The sequence below is a fragment of the Microcaecilia unicolor genome, chromosome 4 (assembly GCF_901765095.1).
Source record: "Microcaecilia unicolor chromosome 4, aMicUni1.1, whole genome shotgun sequence".
NCBI classification, from domain to species: Eukaryota; Metazoa; Chordata; class Amphibia; order Gymnophiona; family Siphonopidae; genus Microcaecilia; species Microcaecilia unicolor.
The window spans coordinates 92,097,795-92,121,920 of NC_044034.1; the positions used below are offsets into that span (position 1 = coordinate 92,097,795).

The 24,126-nt window shown below is 40.4% G+C and overlaps 1 protein-coding gene across 3 annotated transcripts in view; it reads left to right on the plus strand.

Annotated features, from left to right (window-relative positions):
• The window catches only part of RCBTB1 (RCC1 and BTB domain containing protein 1), a 156,960-nt gene that overhangs the window by 93,654 nt on the left and 39,180 nt on the right, over positions 1–24,126 (plus strand). For all 3 annotated transcript variants that reach the window (XM_030200461.1, XM_030200460.1, XM_030200462.1), the window contains exons 7-8: positions 1,280–1,422; positions 20,001–20,191. In XM_030200461.1, the coding sequence (XP_030056321.1) occupies positions 1,280–1,422; positions 20,001–20,191 (334 nt within the window). The remainder of the gene's footprint in view (positions 1–1,279; positions 1,423–20,000; positions 20,192–24,126) is intronic.

A 24,126-nucleotide genomic window follows, 5' to 3' on the forward strand; every position in this document is an offset into this window, starting at 1 on the left:
AGTTGCAGCCTACTTCCAGTCAGTGATGAGCTTTTGCAGATTTATTTTTTTTTTGTGGATTCAGTTTATTTCAGATCACAGAGAATTAATTGTGCAGTAGCTTGGGTTGACAGTGATGTAGTAAGGCTAATGTCTGTGTGATGTTCACAGGCCATCTCAGTCCTGGGAAACAGGAAGCATTATCCAGCGGTGGGAGGTGCACCTGCTCTGGTTTTTACCTTTTTATTGAGTGGGCTGCACAGGAAGAAGAGGAATGGTGCTGTCATTTTGGTTGATGGCATTGCCTTCCCTTTCGCCTCTTCCCCCTCTTCCCCCCTCCAGTTGGTCAGTAGCTGCTTCTTCTATGGCTGGTAAATTTTCTTCACTTACTAACTTGATAATCCAGTTGCTAGATAGAGCTAGACCGAGCCCTTTTAGTAAGGGAGCTCCTCATGTGAGTATTCTGTTGAAAGTAAATTTGTCATTGCGTACACATTTGTGTGTGTGGTTTCTGGCATTTATTGCTAATGAACTTTGGCATTTGCTCGTGTTTATATATGATGCAGGTTTTCATGTCAAGCAGCCATCACAGTTAATTTCAAGGGTGACAGGAAAAAATAATTCCATGCTTCTATTTTTATTCTTCCTTGAGTATTCAGGGTTTTTGAGGACCTTGGCAGTCACTGCTAGTTGACTTTTTTTTTTTTTTTTTTCTTGTCTCCTTAGCCGGTCTTGCTGAAATGCTTTCTGAGGTGAACTACCCTTGGGGCTCCTTTCCATTTACTTCCCAAGCAGCAGTCAGAAGAACTAAACGGATAGGAGCTCCAGAGCACAAAGGAAGAGGAGAACTGAAGGGACAGCAAAACCTGGGTGTTGGCTGCTGTACTACCCTGCCATTGTAAAAGGAAATAAGTCTATTTTGGCTGATTTGTGAGAAAAATGGAAAAAAAAGCCCTGTTTTTGCTTGGCTGTTCAAAGCAATGAACTTACTGCCTTTTGCTTCTGAAATATTGGAGGTCCTGAAGGGGCTATGCAGAAGTCCAGTATACATTATGATAGGACATGCTTTCTGGATTACAGACAGGCACTTAAATTTTGAGCATAAGTGGACTTGCTTCCTTGTGCCATTGCAGGGCAGTATAATAGTATACCAGAAGCCAAGGCACAGCCAAGAGCAGTAAAAACAAGACTGCTTTTAAACATGGAAATGTTTATACCTGTAGCTTTAATTAACATATGGTTCTGATGGTTTCTTGCTCTTTTTTTCCTGAGGCAGTAATCCTTCTACATTTACTTGCAGATTGCCTGCGGCTTTGCACACACACTAGCACTAACAGATGAGGGTTTGCTCTATGCCTGGGGAGCTAATGCTTATGGGCAGCTGGGAACTGGCAATAAAAGCAACCAGCTAAGCCCTGTGCAGATCATGATGGAGAAGGAAAGGTAATGTAGCTTACAGCTAACAGAAGAACTTGAGTCAGTGCTGTGTGTACTGTAAGCGTGCTTTGTGCTGTTTGCTGCTAATAGGAACATTTTCCTAGATAAAGCTGCGTCCATATTACTTGTTTGTGCTGTCTGTCAGTTTTGAAGTTGCCATAGGTTGCTTTTGAATATCTTTTATTTTGGTATCTTTCAATGCTTTCTGGTAATAGGTCCTTCTGCTCTTCTCACAGAGATGACCACGGTATGATGAAATCCTTCCCAGAGCAAATTTGCTGAGTGTTTATCAACACTTTTGCATATTGCAGCCCTAATGCCACAAATATTCAGGTTTTCAAACTCTGCACCTCAGGATAGCAAGATTGTCTCAGGTTTAAAGGCCTACCTCAGACCAACGTGTGGTTTCAGCTCTTAACTTTCCTTGATATTGTTTTATATGTCTGTGCTGTAGAAAACTGTGGCATGTAGTGGATGTAGATTCTTTTTTTTATTTTTATTTTTTTGAAAAATGCTGCCTTTATACAGTCTTCACCTGCTTCCTCCCATGAGTATCAAGAGTCTGAAACAAGAACATAAAATGCACCCTTCTGTCTTAAGACCAAGGATTCCACAAACTCTGCTGTCCAGCAGGGGCTAATCCAAGTCGTTAGGGCAAATCTCAGAATTAATCCACTTCTTGCTCACTCCAGGGATAAGTGGTAGCTTTCCCAAGTCAACTTGAGTAGCAGTGGTTAATGAACTTTTCCTTCAGGAACTTAGTCAAGCATCTTTTAAACTGAGCAATGCTAGAGTCTTGGATGCTTTTCCGATTCATTGTCTGGGAAAAATAATTGATAAAGTTATTACAGCTGTCACTCTTTGATCTATGCCGACTTGTTAGATTAGTACCTAGGTAACCATGACTAGCATTCCTCTACTTTTTTGAAAAGCTACCGTGCTCTTTCATATCTTCCTGAGACTTCTGGTGATTATCCTCCCACTTTTTAAAAATTTGTTTTGTAGAACCTACTTTCTATGATCAGTGCCCTTATTACTGTAGTGTGACTGGGTAAAATGATGGGGTGGACCTGTACAGATATTGTAGATTTGATCGTCAAACAGAGCAGAAGCTTTGATAGTGTTATATACCATAACAAGAAGACAGTGCTCTAGAAAGCTTTTAGAAGCCAGAAAACATGTTTCTTTATTTTTTTAAATTGTGTTCTCTCTCTCTCTCTCTCTCTCTCTCTCTCTCTCTCGAGAGAGAGAGAGAGAGAGAGAGAGAGAGAATTAAAGGACTTATTTCTAGGGTTGATAATACTGTATATTGCTTCACCAATGTCATAGTATTTATTACTAGGGGTGTAACTGGGGGGGGAGTGGGGGCTTGAGGTATCCCCCCCCCCCTGCTGGTATGGTATCTGTTCCCTCTTTCATAGGTGTAGTTTGATCCATTTGGGGGGGGGTGTGAGTGCAAAGGATAGGCTTATATAAATCTCCTACATATTCATTATGGTGTTATCAAAAAATAAACTGGATAGGAACTCAGTTTATTGGACAGTGAAAAGTTTTTTTTTTTTTTTTTTCTTCACTGAAGTAAGCCAGCACCAAAGGAAAGTTCATCTCATGATGCCCCCACTCTCACATCCCCATGAATTTACATTTTACAGCTCTCTGCTGTTTACAATAAGATAAAACTACAAGGCATTCCTTGCAAACTACACAAATTAAAAATGCATTACATTACTTATTAAATAATTGGAAAAGGAGGTCACATGATGCCATGCTAGCAAGTGGGCACTGGTGGGACGAGCTTCTAATCCCCAACCTCCAAACCTAACCATTTGGGGGTATGTTTCTGGAATATACAGTTGGAGACTACAGCACCATATCTTCTTCACTAACCACAAGATCAGATCAGTCTGTTTGGGCTGATGGCTGCGAGAGTGCCACGACGAGAAAAACAGAAACCGTGCCAAAGTGATTGCAAGATGGTGGATGGAGGTGAATCCGGACCACGATAAGTTCCGCATGGGTTACTGAGATTGTTGCGGAGGTAAAACAGGCCATAGATGCCTCGCTGGATAAATGATTGCAATATATAATAGATAAACTGGACATTGTTGATGGGAGGCTGGAGTCGCTAAAAGGAGAATTTTCTGCACAATGCCAGCATGTGTCCAACCTTGAAGACCATGTGCAACAACTTTCAACCTCAAATGAAGACCTCCAAACCAAAATCTGGGTGCTGGAAGAAAAAATAGATGACATTGAAAATTGGTCCCAAAGGGGAAATTTACGATTGGTAGGCTTACCAGAAATGATTGCTGAATCAGAGCTCAGAGGGTTCCTGGAGTCCTGGTTGGTCTCTGCTTTGCAGCTACATTCTGAGGCTGGCACCCTGCTCATTGAGCGAGCTCATCGGCTGGGCCGTCGCCGGCCCATGGAGGCACGTCCCTGAGTAGTCATCTTAGGCTCATTTTCGAAAGAGATGGACGTCCATCCTTTGACATAAATTGGAACATGGACGTCCATCTCCTAGGGATGTCCAAATCGGTATAATCGAAACCCCATTTTGGATGTCTCCAACTGCAGTCCGTCAGGACATCCAAATCTCAAGGAGGCGTGCCAGGGTTGCGTTCAAGGCGGGACTTGGGCGTTCCTAAGACATAGACGTCTTTCAGCGATAATGGAACAAAACAAAGACATCCAAGACTAAAACTTAAGATGTTTTGAGCTAGACCTGTTTTGAATAGCTGCAGTGGTAATTGAACCCACTTCCCCAGGATCAAAGTCTGCTGCACTAACCACTAGGCTACTCTTCTACTCCATACAAGAGGTGCCCCAAATGATCAGATGACCACTGGAGGGACTCGGGGATCACCTACCCTTACTCCCCCAAATCGCAAAACATTTTTCCAAACAGCACTTTGAGTCACAGGGAGCAGCAGGGAGAATTGAACTCATAACCTGACTCGAAACTTTTAATTTTTCAGGTACAACTTTGGTGAGTGCTTCAGCTAGATGTGATTACCGGTCTGCTTGGGCATTAGAACTAGCTTTAATACGAGAGATGTGAAAAAGGAATGCACAGTGTAGAATGTTACATTTCGCTCACTACACTTTCTTACAAGTTTTATATACTTGCGCTTCTTTTATTTGTGTACAATATTTGGTACACTATTTCTCCCACGGAGAGAGTTGTACCCTGTTCTGTGGAATCCCTACTATACGATCAGTACAGCAATATTTGAGTTTTGGGATTACAGCAGTGGGTCAACTCTCCCTGTATCTTTTGTTGTTGTTGTTTTTGTTATTACTACTTAGTTGTTTTATTATATTTACATGTGATTCAGCTTTTGTGATATGCCTTGTTCTGTTTGTTGTCTATTGTATTTCACCTGCAGAGAGATGTTAACTCAAGCCTTTATATTCAATTACCAGATACACTCTCTTCTGTTTAGTTTTTCAAAAGTTTTGAAAGGGGGGTTCGAATTCCCAGGACAGGGTTCTCATGTTGACCTAGTCCTTTCACAGACATTGAATGATGAGAGGGGCTAAACAGGGACAATTGGGTAGAGGGGAGGGGAATAAGTTTGTTGGTGGGCAGGGATTTGAGAGAGTATTTTCTTTTTCTTGATGTTTTGGGTTTTTTTTGTTTGTTTGTTTAATTTTTGGTTGGATTTTGTATTATGATGTAGAGGTGTGTGTGGTATGGAGCAGTAACACCGTGTTACCTTTTCTTGTTGTCTTGGGTTGGGGGACTGCTGGCTGGGACTGTCCCGTGACCTTTTGAATTACATTGGACTTTTTGGTTGTATTGCTATTCTTATCTATTGTGTCATGGATTAAAGTAATATCATGGAATGTTAATGGGGTATCTTCTCCCATTAAGAGACAAAAAATCCTGCAGGCCTTGAATCGTCAGAGAGCAGATCTGGTATTTTTGCAAGAGACACATTTGTCTACAATAGAGCACTTTGAAGTTCAAGAGGTGGTGGGCTGGAGACCTGGTAGAGGCTCCGGCTCTGAATTGCACAGCAGGACTCTTGATTCTTTTCTGGAGAGGGCTAGATGTTGAAGTATGTCAGACTTGGAAAGATCCTAATGGCACATTTCTCTTTGTTGAAGCCACTATTAATAAACAACTCTTGCTCCTGTGTAATATTTATGGCCCTAACGTGTATGATCACAAACTTGTTAAGACAATTACTTATAAGGTGCTTGGGTTACCAGACATTCCTGTTCTTATGGGAGGAGATTTTAATATGATACATGACCCAACCCTGGATAGATCTCAGGGCTCCTTTCAGGAAGTTGGGAACCCTTCTAGAAGTATCCCATTGCTCTGTTTCACTTTGGATCTTTTGGACATCTAGGGGACATTTTATCCTATGGATCGAGATTACACACATTTGTCTAGGGCTCATGGGTTCCAATCTAAAATTGACTACTAGCTTTTCTCCACAGCGCTTTTCTCTTCAGTCCTTGACGCAGGGATTGGTCTGTACAGTGTGTCTGACGGTGCCCTGGTATGGTGTGTGCTCTCACTCTTGGAGTTTCAGGGGACAACACGTATCCTCCACACCTTTATTGGGAATATGAGTTTTGCGATTGCATATTGTGTAAATGGTCTGATTATCAGGTCAATAATGTGGGTCATGTGCATACGCCAAGGCAGTTCTCCGAGGGGAAATCCTGGCTTATACTTCTTTTAATCGGAGAGCACGAGATTGTGAGATTTTACGGCTCGAGAAATAGCTGATTAAAGCGTGTATTCAATGTGGTGCGCATCCTTCTCCGCACCATTGCAGTATGTTACTGGCACTTCGGACTTCTCTGGATGAACTCCTTCATGTAAGAGCGATGAAATCAGTGCAGTATTATAGATATCAATTACATTGTCATAGTAACAAATCTGGGAAACTTTTGGCAAAATTAGTTAAGCAGTCTAGAGGCTCCTCTAATATTTAACACAACAAAAATGGCTGTTAGTTTCTATCATCGGGGTTATAAATTTATCTCCGTTGATTTTTTTTTCTGTCCTTTTTTTGTGCAAATAAAATGTCTCAAAATTACAACTCAAACTACTTCTTCACCGTAGTGATACTGGAAGCGCCAAATGCGAGCAACATCTATGTACTTTACTGAAGCAATAAATACAGCACTTAGCTTTTTATTTTGAGGCATTTTATTTGCACAAAAAAAAGGACAGAAAAAATCAACGGAGATAAATTTATAACCCCGATGATAGAAACTATCAACAGCCATTTTTTGGCATGTTGTAAACCTAGGACGCATGGTCCGATATGTTCTGAGGGGTTTTCTCCTAAAATATCATTGTGTGATTGACCAATTTTGACTGGTGTGTTGAGTATTGATTTACTTTTTGATCACATCAGTATATTCCTGCTCCTCTAATATTTCCCAGGTGGATCGAGGAGATGAAGTATTGGAGAGAACTGATCGTGAGATAGCAACTGTTTTTCAGAAATATTATCAGCACCTTTACGCGCATCCTTCGGGTGGGGAATTGGAAGGAGAAATGTATTTAGATAGTCTAGATTTACCACGGCTCACCGAAGATTCTAAACACAAACTTGATGCTCCTATAACTGAGGAAGAGGTGGCCCTAGCTGTTCAACAAAGTGCCTTATATAAGGCACCAGGCCCAGACGGCTTTAGGGCAGAATTTTATAAAATCCTATCCCCCTCAATTGTTCCCACGTTGCAATCTTTATTTACGCAGTTTGTAGTAGATAGAGATATTTCCCGGCCTTTAGAGTTGGCACAGATTATTTTATTATTGAAGCCAAGGAAAGATCCTACACAACCCTCTTCTTACAGACCTATTTCTCTTTTAAATGTGGAAACCAAATTGTTTACAAAGATTCTGGCCAATCGATTGGCCCAAGTTCTGCCATCCTTGATAGCTGGTCCTCAGGTAGTTTTTGTTCAAGGCCGCATAATCACCCAGAATATGCGGAAAATTCTTACCTCGCTTGAACACGTGGAATGGACACACATTCCTTCTTTGTTGATCATTTTTGATGTAGAGAAGGCTTTCGATCCTGTTGCCTGGGATTTCTTATTTGCTACTTTGCATCAGTATGGTATTGGAGGTTTTTTTTTTAAATGGAAACTATCTCCCAACGTAGTGGGAAAAGGGCCTACCCACTGCCTATGCAGAGAGTCCATAGTGGGTAATTCCAAGGACTTTTCAAAATTTAACTTAAAGCCACAAAAGTCACCATATTCCGCAAAACTCTCCATATGTACTCCCAAAGACCTCTGAGGGATCCGTCAGATGAACCAATATGTCATCTGCAAAAGCAGAAAGTTTGAATTCCTGTGAACCAATTTGGACTCCTTTAACATCTGGGTTGCCCGTAATTTCCCTAATCAAGAGATCTAAAGAGAGAACCTCTATGTATATCAAAACAAGAATGGAAAAAAGTCTTTATTTACAAATCAATCAAATCTGGTCACAAACAATTGCTGAAACATGAGACTTGGACTGTACGTGGTCTGTGTTTCGGCCAAGGCATTCATCAGGAGTCCAAACTGACCGCTAAAGTGAGGCAACAAGAACAATAGTTTGCTTATGATACCAAAGGAAACTCAATTATATGCTGGAGAAAGCTGCGAACCCAGTGCTCCTTCACAAAAGGTCAGTCAAAGCATAGAGCTGCACATGACCGGAGTGTAAGTACACCAATAACGCTAATCCAGCAATTGTTTACGACCAGATTTGATTGATTTGTAAATAAAGAATTTTTCCCCATTCTTGAAACATTGCATCAGTCTTTCCCAGCCTTTTTAAAAAGTATTGCGAGAGCACTTTCCACCACCTGTTGTGTAGCATGTGGGAATGTAGATGTTCTAACTGGTTAGTGCCCACCTTTCATTCCTCAAAATACAAAAAAACATTTACCACACAGATACTGTACACACATTACAAAACCTATGTCCTGTGTTATTCCAGTTTTGCTCCATTAGGCACGCATTAGCACCTAATGTAGCTTAGTAAAAGGACTCATTTGGGGCAGAAATGGGTTGTCCCCCCCCTCCCCCCCAATTCAAATCTCCAATCTCATTTCTTCTTCTTTCCCATTTACCTTGTTTTATTTCCTATATTGTAAGCACATCCTCGTTTTGGTTGATGTTTTCATGTATGTATTTTAAAAAATTTTTGTTTTTTCCCTTTAGTCTCACTATAAAAAGTAAATATATAACAAAATTAACATGTAAATGTAAGTTATAGTTTGTATGTTTTTTTAAAGGAATCTTTTAATTTTATTCAATTTTATTGAAAGTACAGGTGTAGTGTAACCAGGGGTTAAGAATAATAATAACAAATAATACTTACCTGGGCTCCGGAGGTCCGGGAGGCTGCTGTCTGGGCCGGCCCATTGTGGGGTCTGGAGTAGCAGGCGGCGAGGTTTTGTTTTTTTATTAAAGAAAAAAAGAAGAGAGGAATTCCCGGCGGTGTGGGACCGTGGGGGACGCTGCTTGAGGCAGCATCGATGTTTTTCGGAGCCCGGGGACGGTGGGACACGTCCCCGGGTGCAGAAGGAAGCAGCTGGGTTTATTCACCCCGTTTCGGGGCCGAATGGGGCTGGTTTTGGCTTTGGCGCTAGGCGCCAAAGCGAAGAGGAGCGGCGAGGAAAGATGAAAACGTGCGGCCGCGCTCCCGGGAGGGGGCGCGCCACATGCCCGAATCGGGTTCGCGCGTCGTCGCGTGTAGGCCGAAGCCGGGGCCTAAATTTTGGGCCGGCTTCGGTTGTTTTTTTGTTTTCGATCCGGTTTCGTGTGAGGACGTCCGGGACCGGAACGGAGGGAAGCGGAAACGTAAGGAGAAAATCAGGAAAAGAGGTAAGGGGTTTTTTACCCAAAATTTTGGTTGGTTAATTTTTAAATTGTGGAAATAGGGACTTTTATTTTTTAAAAATCAGGGTTTTGAGTTTTTTAAATTTGGTTTTTGGATTTGGGGTCGGGGAATTTTTTAGAATTTTTCTGTCATGTTAGATTTTGAATTTTAATATTTTTAGGGGGTCTTTTGGGAAGGGTGCTATTTTATGGGGTTAGGAAAGGGTTAATTTTTAAATTTCGACGTGGTATGTCCGGGAGATGGTTTTAGAATTTCTGAGTGGGGTTTTAAATTTTTTGGGAATTTTTCCGGGATTTTAGGAAGTTTTTTTCTGGGCGGATATTAAATTTTGGGATTTTTAAATTTTAAACATATAGGTTAATAGAGGATGGGAGGTTTTATTAGTATGGGAAATTTGGGGTAGTTTGATTAAAATTTAGAGGGGTTTTTAATTAATTGAAGTTTTTCCCATTGATCCCTATGGGAAATTGTTAATTAAAATGGGGCTTGAGTAGTGCTGCTCAACATTCCGCTGGTCAGCAGAAGGATACGGAATGTTGAGCAGGACTCAGGATTGGCTGGAGGGGTTGCGGAATCCCAAGCCAAGGGTCCGTCTCCCAGGTAACGGGCAGGCTGGCAGTTGGCAGAGCTTTTCTGACTGAGGTGAGGAGAGGACGTGTTTTTGGTGGTGTGGTTGGGATAGAGGATTTGGAGAGTTGGTGGAGATTGAAAGTGGGTGAGGTTTGGAGTTGAGTGATAAGCAGAGTGTTGTGAGAGTGTTGGAGAGTGGTGGTTAAGAGAGGAGGTGTTTTATGTGAGTGGGTGAGATTTGTGCATTAAGAGTGATTTTGGAAAATTTGAAATAAGGGAGTTAAGTGTAAAAGTGTATAATTTAGTGATTGATTACTGTGGGAGAGTGTTTGGGGAAAATTTGATGTAGTTTTATGAATGAATTTAGTTTATAGTGAAAGTACATTTATGATTGATGGGAGAGGTGGTGTATATATGTGAAAGCTCTATAGAATAGGGAATACAGTTTGAGGTTAGGAAAATTAGGTAAGGGTTGTTTGGTTATTTTCTTTTTATATAGTTAGATTTTCCAAATGTTATATTGTTAAAATTCATTTAGTGTGGGGATAAGGAATTTATTAGGGAGTTAGGGTCTTTATTCCATTTTAGTTGTTAAGTGTTAGGTGTAGGTAAAGAAAAGACGTGCACAGAAAATCTGGAACTTCGGGCCCCAGCGCAAGACAGATATCCAGCATAACAGCGGTGGCTGTGGTGAATATAATCAACAGACAAACAAACATACAACATCAAACTTACCTTGGGGTGCAGTAGTCACGTGACCTGAAAAATACAAAAATTGCACACAAAGTATCAAATTTTTTTTAGAGACATTTTGACACTTATTTGAAACTTAAGGGTATAATTTTTGGTGTTAGAGGGGAAAATACTTATCTGATGTTTATGCAGGGAGGTGCTCCGGAGTAGACCTAAAAGAAACAGAAACATTAAATGTACAATTGAAAATAGAATTGAATATTTGTTCTGGGATTGTTAAAGAAAGAAAATAAATGTTATTTTATTGAAAATAAAATTGTGATTTTGTTCTCTCAAATTCAGGAATAGTCCTTTAGTTTTTTTCCCTGTACATCTCTTTGAGAGTGTACAGCGAGGTTAGTTTCTCTGGACCTCTCTGAGTTCTGGGGTGCAAGACTCTTACCTGCCACGACTACTAACAACCGGGTTTGAGTTGTTGCACCTACACAACAGAATTCTTGGGGGGGGCCTCACAGTAGTCCAATTTGTTTAACTTTTGGACACAATAAAATCGTCTCTCCTGTTTAAATAAAACATGTGGCATAGAGAGGCTCAGAGGAGGCAAATAAAAACTGCTGTTTCGTGAATAACAAATAGAGTTCTGATACAATGGTTCTCAAATTTATTTGTACTTTAACCCATGTAACTTATCCCGTGAAGGCTGACCATTGCCTCTTGCATTTTAAGCCTGATGGGGTGAAACTGGTGGTGCATAAACTGGTAATTTATATTTTTTGTTGCCAGCAAGCTGACTTTGGTGGCTGCCTGGAAACACCATGCTGCCTGGACTGCCAGTGATTCTGTGGCTGCGATTTTTAAGCACCACTTACTGAAGGTGCTCTGTGTCTGCTTTCCTCCTCTTTCCTTCTGCTCTGGAAGCCTGTGCAAATCTAAGGAACACTAAAGAATACCCAGGATTTCTCCCGATTAGAACAGAAGGCATTAGCTGCACACTTTTATGCGAGCAGTGGAAATGTGCAACTTACAGACAAGGATTTATCTGTAACAGCCTAATAACTTTCTGGCAATTTATTACCTCTAAAGTAGTTGTAGAGAAACCATATGATTAGGATAAGTCCATACAAAATTGAATCATCTTCCTGTACTAATGTTGGCCAGTTCTGACATTTTAAAAAATGCACTTTCTGCTCTCTGTTTTTCTTAAGTGCAGAATCCAAATCACTTTTAGCAAATCAGAATAGATATTGTCACCAATTCAGAAATCAGTGAAAGGTTGCCCAGGCGCTGGGAAAATGGAGTCCATAGCAATAAGAAGGCAGAAGCTGAAGAAATGTTTGTGTAAGAAAACCAGTAGAAAGTGATATTGTAGTTAGCCTCTGTTTCATTTGTATGCAGTTTTATCAGTGAATGAATATATTGATCCATATATTGATTTTCACCGTTTCCAATACTCAACAAATTTCAAAATATTGTGGAATACACACCAGTATAGTGGGTCATTTTGAAAAACAATATATCCCTTCTGAACATCAGAGTGGAGTTACTCCAGAGTTGCATAGGCAGTGCTAATTAAGCTTAGTTAATGATAGTAACAAACTGGTGCAATCAAAAACGTTTTTCATTTAAAAAAAAATCTTGATAGAAGCAATAGTGATTGAAAGGGGGCTATATTGTATTTAAGCAGTTGAGAGCTAAGGAGCTTTCAGTGTTTAGCCTTTCTAATTATATCTGGCCATGAGCACAATGGTCTTTAAAGTTTTTAATCAGAATTGGCTCAGTGATTCTCAAGATGTGATGTACCAAAACTTTCCCTTGCGTTTCTGGCAGGGAGATTTCTGAATTTGCTTCCTTCCCTTCACAGTCATTTGCAACTTGAGCATGAGTAGCATCCTGTTACGTTCTTCCTCAAGTGTTGTATATATTCAATGTGAAGATGGTTGCTAGGTTGGAGAGACAGGCCAGATGTTAAGACAAGAATCAGTTCACACTGGTAGGATGTCACTTTGATCTGCTTTGTGGCATCTGTGTGGGAGAGCGCTTTTCAGGACCAAAGCACTGTATGGTCAGAATATTAAGAGGATATTTTAAAACAAACCAGGAATATAGAACACTTTTGAAGCTAAAATAAGATACTTCTCAATTAATGAGAGAGGACTTAATAAAGAACTTTGTGTCATATTGCATTATACACCATAAAATTCTACTGCTTTATTACATTCTGATCATCCATCCATTTCTCCCATAATTCTCCTTCCCCTCCACCCCTATCTTTGCCCTTGAGGCTGTCATTGGAATGCTTTTATATTTCACGTATCTATTCTGATATTGTCATCTCGCTCACACTGTCATCACCTCAGGAGGGAGACTTTGGCCTCTTGATAGCTACAAAAAAATGTAGTACGTTAGTCCAATAAAAATGTATGATATATATATATATTCTTTTGTTTTTATTAACTTTTAAAGTAACTAGCATTGTTACCACACTACTTTATACAACTTGTGGAAAGTACTTCAGTCAGATTGTAGCCCAGGAAATATTGTGGCTATATAAATAATCGTTAACCAAGGACTAATAGAAAATGTAATTTTTGTCTGATGTTTTCTTGTGGCCTGTATCTTATTAAGTTTAGTTTAATCTCCATTTCATTATTCTGCTTCTCTTTTATACTTGATGAGAGCACATAAGTAAAAAAAAAAAAAAATACATTATAGACAATATATAGATAAGTCAAAATGCATATATTGAAAACAATGGAAGTATACTGTGATCAACATTGTCTACAAGACACATGGATATGGAGCACATAATTCTAAAAAGATAATCATGTTCAGATCTCTTGTCCTGGTCCTTGCTGTGGTCCATTCTAGTGCATATTCAGGATATCTTAAAAATTCTGCAGAATGACATGTTCAACTACAACCTCATGCCTGTTGGTATTGAGAATTTCCCCCAGTCGTCTTGACTGAAGAATCCTGATTAATCTTAAGCTAGAAGTAACTGGTTAAAATAAACTTTCCTATTGAAGCTATTTGAAGAATAGTTGTTGAGTTGATTATAGTTCTTTCATTAGAATTGGCCATTTCATATGGGAAAGTTGTTGACTTTAACCTCCTCCTGCCCACAATCCCAAATTACTTGATAACTTTGAAAGGTATAAAAATCAGGTATTTCCTACTTCTTCCCTCCACACAGAGTTTAGTTCCCCTTGCTCTAGCTATTAGAGATTGAATGGTGGATTCCATTTTCACTTTGCAGCATGCTTGACTGTAAAGTCTAAAGAGCAAATCAGTGACATTCTAAAAGGAGATGGCAAAGTTAGCTTTCTTTTTCTTGGCCCCTTGTCTTTGGAATTCCATACCTTATCTGGTATGCAGTTTACTTATTTTCAAAGCCTTTAAGAAGGCTTTCTCTCTTCTTACTCAATGCTGATTTGATTAGGGACAGTGACCTGTGTGGAATATAGCAGCTTATCCCTCTCTTGGTAGGTGATTTTGGTTTTTTTTTTTTTGTTTTTGTTTTATTTTGGTTTTTTTGGTCTTTCCTCCTCCCTGGTCCTATTTTGACATGAATAATTCTCTGTGTCTTCTTTCCTATAATTTATGTTGTTCCTTTCTATTATATGTTTTTAGACTGTATATTGCCTTGACCTTGTTGGAAAGGTGGTATAGAAAGCTCCTAATAAACTATAATGGGTCATTTGTGGAGAAGTGCTTAGGTTTTTATTATTTTTCCAATCCGTTGAAATTTTCTCTTTTTTTTTTTTCCCCCTGTACAATACCTACTGGACCTGATTGTAATTCGCCATGAGCTAAAATCCAAAATCCATTCCATGGAGTATGGAGAGGGCAGTCTCGCTGTTTTTTTTTATTTTTATTTTTATTTTTTTCTAGCCTGATTGTCAATATGTCTGCAATTAAGTTAGGTGTGTGTTAGCATGTAATGCAGCATAATAAAAGGACCCCTTTACAATAGGCTTTCCCCCCCCCCCCCCAACACACACCCACCCACCCACCCACCCATATCTCCTTTTTTAATTTACCATATTTATTTCCTATATTGTTGTAAGCACATCTTCATTTTGGTTGATCTATTTTCATGTTTGTTTTTTAAATTTCACAACTAACTGGACATTTTGCCTCATTCATTTAGCAATTATTCTTGACTGGAAGTCCTGCACTAGGGCTTTTTCCAGAGTCCTGCAATCTGCAACATCCCCAGCAAAATCTGATGCAGGAATCTGGGATCTGAGCCTAGGTCCTGCACATGGGCAGGGCTCAGTGCCCATTTCGTGTCTTTCTATTCTGTTTATTTAATTATCATTAGTGTGTGCTAGCAGCCCATTTTTATAGAAAGTCTTTAGACCCTGCACTCCTGTCACTAGATAGGCCTGTTTCAAATCTCTTTAATGAGTAAAATTATGGAGATGTTGCTGATTTTAAAGAAGATGCTCAGTTTGGGTTTAGGAAGGGTTTTAGCACCAATACTGTTTAATGTCTCTGCTGGATAAGTTGGGGACATAGTTGGGGAAACTATACTCACCACTTTCCTTAGTGATCTCCACTCCACTTTAGATAAAGGTAACGTTGTACTTCTTGTTTCCCTTGACTTTTCTGCAGCTTTTACATTTGGTTGATCATCAATTTCTTCTTAATAAACTTTCTGATCTTGGTATTTTGGGTACTGTACATCATTGGTTTATTTGTTTTCCTCTGGCCATTCCTTTTTGGTATCTCTTGCCTCTTCCACCTCTGAAAACATTCTATTCCGTGTGGAGTACCCCAAGGCTCAGTTCTGTTGCCCTTACTGTTTAATATTTTTCTGAGTCCATTGGCCTATTTAATTCGACTGTTATTCTTGCTTTTTATTATGAAGGTGACACTTGATTATTATTATTTATTATTAATATTATTAATCCCCTTCAACCGGGCCTAACTATAAAATGAACACTGCCCTAGATGGCATTTCTTCTTAGCTCCAAAAGATTTGGCTTGTACTTAATCCAGAGAAAACTAATAGCAGCTTGAATTACAAGATTTTTGTCTATCTCTTCTATTGCTCCAGTACTTCATGCTGACCAAGTAAAGATATTCACCATTTGAGATATTTAGTTCTTTTAGTTAGGGAACTCACATTGGAACCCCAGATAGCCCATCTTGTCAACTTCTTTCTTCTTCTTTAAGACCTTATCCTTCATAAATATATTGATAACATCTCAGATGACTGTTCTCTACAACTTGGTTACTGTAATGTGATTATTCAGGTGTTTCTAAAACTCTTCTCTGTCGTATACAATCCATTCACAATACTGCTGTTAGGATACTTGCCCGTGCTAAATGATTTGATTATGTAACTTCTCTGTTCATTCAGTTCCATTGGCTGCTCATTACTTACCATATTAAATTCAAGATTCTTACTTTGGCCTACAAAGCCCTCCATACTAGTGTGCTTCTTCTCTCTGCATTTATCATGCTATATGCTCCTCCCAGACTGTTACATTTCTTAAATGATCACTGTTTAAGCATTTCTTCTGTTCGTTCAGCAACTTTTGAATCGCAGGTGGTATGCCTTTTATTATACTGCTCCATCCCTTTGGAATGCTGTTCCTGCACTTGTTCGCCTTGATGTCCTATGCTAAATTTTATGTAGCTTTGAAGACTTATTTCTTCAATAGATGGCTTTTGGAAGTGTACCAGTCAGTGGAGATGTGCCCAGGATAGATAGGCCATTTTTGATATGATGTCTTAAGTTGGACTTTGGACATTTTGCACTAAACATCCCAAATCCAAATAGGAAATATGACCATTTTCGAAACAGCAAAACATGGCCACATGTAACGTGTTTGTGCTCTGTTTTATTTATCTTTTTGGTCTATTTAAAGAAAAAGTACAAGTGAAAAGCAATTAGGCACCCTAGGGGGCACTGCTGTGGACTTCATATAAAAGCTCACAGGTACACACTTCACCGTTACCCCCTTATCTTGTCTGCTGAGCCCTCCAAAACCTACCACTCCCAACTGTGCTCCACTACAATAGCCTTACGGGTGAAGGGGTCACCTATATGTGGGTACGGTAGGGTTTTGGTGAGGGCTCACACTTTCCACCACAAGTGTATCAGGTAGAGTGGGATATGAGCCTGGGTCCCCCTGTCTACAGTGCACTGCACTGACCACTATACTATTCCAGGGACCTGCTTGCTGCTCTAATAGAACTGTCTGTAACATCTGCAGCTGTCATAGAGGTTGGTAAGTAACATTTTTATTCACATCTTTGGGGAGTGAGAGGGGTCAGTAACCACTGGGAAAGTAAGGGAGGTCATCCCTGATTCTCTTCAGTGGTTATCTGGTCATTTATGGCACCTTTTTGGGCCTTATTCGTTTTAAAAACAGGTCTAGACCAGAATGTTGAAGTTTTGGCCCTAGACAAAAGTGTCTAGTACCGAAACTTCAACGTTCCATTGTGGCTGTAATATGTCCAAATGTTAGGAATGCCCTAGTCATGCCCTAATCCCACCTCCAACATGCCCCCGACACACACCCCTTGTGATTTGAATGCACTGCAGAAGAATTGTATAGATATACATCTGCAAAACAGGTTTTTAAAATATCGATTTGGACGTTTTGAGAAGAAATTCATCTGAATTCTACTTTATGAAACGTTTTGGACATTTTTCTCTTTGAAAAATGAGCCCTACATTCTGTTTCTCCTTTTTTTTTTTTTTTTTGTGACAATACTCTCGTGTTTTTTGTATGAATAATGGTGTTCTTTTCCCTTATTGTTTTTAATATTGTACACAGCTTTGGCGAGAGGCTGTTTAAGTGTATAGAGGATTAGACACGGGTAAGTGTATTTTAGTGGTATCATTGCCTATCTCCTCTGCTTTTGATGCAGTAAGTCAAATTTTGGTTTAAAGGCTCAAGAGAGGTTGTGTGGGCAAGGCTTTGGACTGGTTGAGGTTATTCACAGGAGTAGGTTTTCAAGTCAAATGTGGGAATAGTACCTCTTGAATGGTTTCCGATTTTACATTACATGTGCCTTAGTTCTAATCTTTCATCATTGTTTAATATTTACATAACTCCATTTTGCCTTCTGTTGAAAGAGCTCAGTGTTTGTCAGTGATGTTCAAATGATATATAGCTGATCAATCCAATTAGATTTCCCTGGAAGAACATCAAATGAATTAGGACAATGTTTGGATAAGGTGAATAGCTAGTGTAGACCAAATCAATTATATTTTTAAATGTAGCTAAGACAGAAAATTTGGGCATATCCCACTCACCATCACAGGTTTGGTTGGGGCAATCCCCTTTATTGCAGGGATGGAAGATTGTTGATCAGGTGAAGTTTGGGATGGTGTTAAATACTTCTATTGATGTATGTTCAGATGTGAACCTCATTCCATGTGATGAAGAAATTGCAAAATGTTTGAGAAGGTATAATTTTCAAACAGTGGTACAATCATTTAGTTTTAATCAAACCCTCTGGCAAACACAAATTGGGTTACAGTAATGCAGACCCAATAAGTGTTGCAGTTGTTACAGATTACAGTGGTCTGAGTGGTTTGGTAGATATCAGGGACACATTAAGCCAGATTCTATATATGGCGCTTAAAAAATCCGCACTGAAAACATTTCCGCCTAAGCATATTCTATAAGCGTTGCCTAGATTTAGGTGTTGTATATAGAATACGCTTAGTCGATATCGTGGTGCCTAAAACTATGCGCATCCATTTACACCAATGAAAACATGGTGTAAATACTGGCGTGTAGATTTAGGCTCAGAGGGCCATATTTTATAACACATGTAAATTTTGGAACATCCACGAAATGCCCATTTCTACGCCCATAACCATGCCCCTTTTTGCCTGTGCACATTAAAATTTAAGCGCAGTGCACTGCAGGATACTCTTAGGGAGTGCTCATTGCTTGTTAAGTGCTGTTAACAATGCTGATTGGCTTGTTAAGCCAATCAAGTTACGTGTGTTATAGAATACACTTGAATTTTGGCACAGAATGGTACTCTGATCTTCAAGGCCCTTGAAAGGAAATGGCCCCGAGTATCTGAAGAATAGGATGATCCGCCACACACCGCCAAGGACACTAAGGTCCTCCCAAGGACTTTCACTAACTACACCCTCTCCAAAAGACATTACACAATGTGATACCCGCAAGCGAGCCTTCTCCAGAGTAGCCCCCACACTCTGGAATGCATTGCCTTAAAGGCTCCGCTTAACACAAGACTACCTCTACTTCAGGAAGCAGGTGAAAGCTTGGCTCTTCAACCAAGCCTTTAAGGGAAGAAGTAACTAACTTGTTAGTCTCACACACACAAGGATTGACTCGGGCTGCACATACTGCAGTGGGACATGTTTATCCACTCCTACCGTAGCTGAGATATTTAACCATCTCTCTGACCTCACGTGCAACTTCCTTCAAATCAGTCACCTTACTTTCTAATTCTTCCTACTTTCTTACTCATCTATATGTTACAACTTTGCCTTACCTTTCACTACCAAGTATAATGTTCTAGTACATATTGTATTGTCATTGCAAGTAGTATACCATAAGACACCTCTAAGAAGTTTGAAAATATCTATCAGTTTGCAGGTGATATCATCCGCAAACTGATAGATATTTTCAAACTTCTTAGAGGTGTCTTATAAGTAGTATACCATGCCATACTTTGTATTGTTGTTTGAATATTTTTACTGCTCTAATTGCCTCCTGCTCTTGTTTGATCTATTCTTACTGTACACCGCCTTGAGTGAATTCCTTCAAAAAGGCGGTAAATAAATCCTAATAAATAATAAAAATAATAGGTGCGCGATATAGAATCTGGGGGATTACCCATATTTGCTGCATCTCTGTTGGTTACATGTTTTTCTTGTTGAGTGAAATGTAAACTTTTTTTTAATGTTTACAGTTATATATGAGTTGGCTCCAACATATTTGTGAGAGGTAGTGAATCTTTTATGTTCCAGGTCAAGTTTTGCATTCGGAAGAGAAAAAAAACTGATGGCTCCTTCATGTAAAGACATAAGATTGGTCTTGGTTAGGTTGAGGGTATTAGCAGGACCAGTTCTTCTGGTGGGCCATTAAAATTTCATTTGGAGGAAGATTGGTAGTGTTTCATAAGAATAAAAAGCATTGTTTGGAGAGTCTGGAGTAAAAGTTGGTGGTTGAGCTGATATTTATAGAGTGGAAGAGGTTGGACAGCTTTTTAAGTTTTTGTATGATTGTAGTTTTGTATATGCACTGTATCTTGTATCCTGTTTAGGGAAATTACCCCCCTCCCCCCTCAACACCTCAGATTGGCAAGTTATACGGCTTTCCCTTTTTAAAATGTATCAGTTTAAATGTTGGCTAGCTTGCTCAGTGTTGTCTGTGCTTTCATAACCTTTTTGGTGTACCTTCCTTTATAACTATAACTAAATTTGTGTTCATGTCTATAGAGTTGTAGAGATTGCTGCCTGCCATTCTACATACACCTCTGCAGCCAAGACCCAGAGTGGCCAAGTGTACATGTGGGGCCAGTGCCGGGGCCAGTCTGTGGTATTACCTCACCTCACCCACTTCACCTGTACTGACGATGTCTTTGCCTGCTTTGCTACTCCTTCAGTAATGTGGCGCCTCCTGTCAGTAGGTAAGAGAACCTTGTGATACAGCACCATGTCTTCTGCTGGAAGAGTTACTTTTCTTTTGAAATGTAGTCTACTTATTTAGAAGAGCACCAGCCATACACTAGAGATAAGTCTAGGGTTTTGCTATACTTCCAGGCATGATAGTGTAGGGGGGGGGGGGGGGCAAGGCAAAATCCCCATGAGTGGGAATGAGAGGTTGAGAGCACGTGGTCTGGGAAGGAGTTGAGAGTCCACCCATAAGTGCAGTCGGTGGAGAAACACTAAGGAGGTAGATATAGTGAAAAGCATTCAAGGGAAGCTTCTGTGTGGGAGCTCTAGTTTCTGTCTCCACCCCCGCCAATTTCTGTAAACTGTCTGAAAACAAAAACTATGAATTGCTGGACAGGTAGCAGCTCCATTAATTGATACTACCTTCGTCAGATAGATAGATACACATAGTTTTGGAATATTGCAGCCTTACAGGACAGTTCATTTCTCTATCTATCTGTCTATCTGTCTGTCTGTCTGTCTGTCTGTCTGTCTGTATAAACAGGTACCCTTGGCCTGGATTGGCCGCTGTCGTGGACAGGATGGTGGGCTCGATGGACCTTTGGTCTTTTCCCAGTGTGGCATTACTTATGTACTTATCTATATATGTGTGTGTGTGTATATGTATAGACAAATTTTCCTGAAAAGTTATGTTACTTAATCTGTTGTAACTTAAACAAAATATTACTTATTTATTTAGACTTGCTATACCACCTTTGCTAACATACAGTTCAAAGCAGTGTACAAATTTTAAAATAAAACATAAAATACATGGAGGGAGGAAGTGATGTCACCAAGCAGTATGGCTGCTTAAACAGCGAGCTCCCGCTTACCCACAGCGATATTTGGTGATTCCCCGACATCCAGTGACATCTGCCTGAGTTGGGCGGCAGAGTGTAGTTCGGTGGCAGCGGCTCTGTCCGGCAATGAGTTCTCGACCAGATTCAGCGGATCTCTCCCAGTACACCTTTGCAGGCGGGACGACAAACACGTGGTAGCCCAAGAGCGAGGGGCTTCATGCAAATTGGCGCAATCCGGAGGAATCCTCCCCTAGATCTGTTTGCCTCGAAAGTTGGACAATTGGGACCCGAGGCGGTGCCTTTCCCCGAGCTGAAGGATTGGCTTCAGGAAATTCGAACCAATCTTAAAGCTGGCAACACTAGGAGCAGACTTGCATGGTGAGATACATGACCTGGGTAATCGGCTGGAGGAGGCGGAGAATCACATAGATGAGCAATTGGAGGCAGTGGGCTCACTGGATCGGCAAATCACAGATATCCGTCTTGGGCAACAAAAGCTCGGAGATAAATTGGAAGACTTAGAAAATCGCAGCCTACTGTGCTCATAAATGATTTCCCTGCAGGTTGGCACATTGAGACGTTTTTGATGCACTGATCTGACAGCCTGTGAGGGGAAATAAAGAACAATATAACGTGAAAGATAGGCAGGTTCTTCTAGGGTGCTAGTCTTGAATACTAGCAGTAGTAACTTGTAGGTGATTTGGTGTGACATTGGTAGCTGATGAGTATTTCTAAGTTGTCACATGGTTATATTTTCTTGAGATGGTTAGTGATTTTAATTGCCGTATTTTGTACTATATGTAGCCTATGACAGTCTTTGATTTGGAGGCCCATGTATAAGGAATTGCAATAATTCAACTGGCTGATCACTGGAGAATGTATCAGAATATTTAATGTGGGGTGACAAAGATTGGATATATTTAGTCAAGTGAAGTTTGTAAAAAGAATGTTATACAATTTTGGATATTTGATTTTGTAGGGTAAGCTTAATATCTAGAAAACCCCAAGGAAGCGCATAGTTTGTACCTGGATAGCAGGGGTAATGCCAAGGAGAATAGGGGAAGAGAAAATTGCTTGGGCTTGGTTGGTGAACAGTAGACCTTAGATTTGTTCAGATTCAAAACAAGTTTGTCTTGAAGCTAAGATGTAATAAGCCTGAGTTTAGAATTGGTGGTGTAAATTTTGTTGTTGATTGGAGGGGCTCAGTGGGCAGAGGATCTAGATGTCATCTGCGTATACAAACATAGTGAGACTGAGAGATTGGGCTAGAGTAAGGAGAGAGGCAAGGAAGATGTCAAACAGTGTTGGAGAAAGTATTGAACCTTGGGTTACTCCAGAGACAAGTGTGTACGGGGTTGGATGAAATGTTATTAGAATAGATTACGTATTGCCTGTCTGCCAAGTATGATGCGAACCAGTTTGAGCACCGTGCTAGTCAAGCCAGTGTCACTTTAATGATTAAGGTGAATCGGTGGTCAATTACCGTATTTTTCGGACTATAAGACGCACCGGACCATAAGACGCACCTAGGTTTTAGAGGAGGGAAATAGGAAAAATTTTTTTTTTCCTTTTTCCCTCCTCTAAAACCTAGGTGCTCCGGTGCGTCTTGTCCGAGTTCGGGATCGCCCTCCCCTACACACGTCAGCGATGTTCCCTGGTGGTCTAGTGACGTCGGGGCAGGAAAGAGCCCCCTCTTTCCTGCCCAGCGCGCTGCTCTCCGTCCTCCTCCGTCCTCCTGTATGCTGCCTGACAGTCTCGGCGATATTCAAAATGGCCGCCAAGATTCTCGGCGGCCATTTTGAATCTCGCCGAGAACATCAGGCAGCATACAGGAGGACGGAGGAGGACGGAGAGCAGCGCGCTGGGCAGGAAAGAGGGGGCTCTTTCCTGCCCCGACGTCACTAGACCACCAGGGAACATCGCTGATGTGAGTAGGGGAGGGCGATCCCGAACTTGGAGGGAGGGCGATCCGGAATCGCTACCTTCGGACTATAAGACGCACCCCCCATTTTCCTCCCAAATTTTGGGGGAAAAAAAGTGCGTCTTATAGTCCGAAAAATACGGTAGGTCAAAGGCTGCTGAAAAATCCAGAGATATTAAAAGAACAGGTTTTGATTTATCCAAATAATTACGAATAGTTGTAGTGTCAAAGTCCTGTTTGGTTTGGATGGAGGACATTAGTTTTAGAGCCAAAGTCTGTAAGTTGCGAAGGAACAATAGTCTCTACAATCTTGACTAAGAATGGAAGGTTGGCGATAGGCCTATAGTTTGTAGGATCATTGATAGGACATGTTAAATCTTTAATCTTTGGATGTATGGAGATATTTCCATTCAAGTGGAACTTGTCCTGACATAAGTGTTAGTGATCATGGGCTGAAGGAAAGGGAGGAATGGAGGCAGGAATTTCTTAACTAATGCTGAGGGGAGAGAATCATGAAGGGCTGTGGTAAGCCTCATATTTGTAACAATCTTTGTGAGGTCAGTTGAAGATGTAAAGGAAATATGGAGAGAGTACTATATGGGACCACCAGAGGAGGAGATGATGGTGGAAATGGGATGGATGATGATGGTAAATTGGATAGTCCAGGTGCAGAAAGGGATGGCGGGGGGCTGCTATCAGTTGTGGCTTGAGATTTTATGGAATTATGCAATGTGATTTTGTTCTCAAAGTGTGTGCCAGAAATTACATGGGATGGGGAGGGGGGGAATTATCTGTTTTTCAGGAAGAGGTTTGGAATATAGTGAGTGTTTTGAGTGTCATAAAGCAAGCAGATTAAGGGAAAACAGAGGTCCCTGGCCGCAAACAATTCTGTACATGCATAGCTAGAGATCCTAATTCAGAATTTTTACTTTTAAGCATTATTTCTTGGTTTCTCTCTTTCTGTTATACAGCAGGAGAAAAGGACATGAATAGATTAGCAAGATAAAGATTTGTTGGCCACCAGGAGAGCTAAAACTAGAACTGTTGGGAAGTGGTCATGATTTTTAGTGCATTTCAGCCAGAGTGACGAATGCTGTGTGGTTCCACTTATCTGTGTATAAAAGATGATTGATAGACTTTTTTACATTTTGATTGAAGGTCAGCAGAAGTCCTAGGATGTATTTTTGTA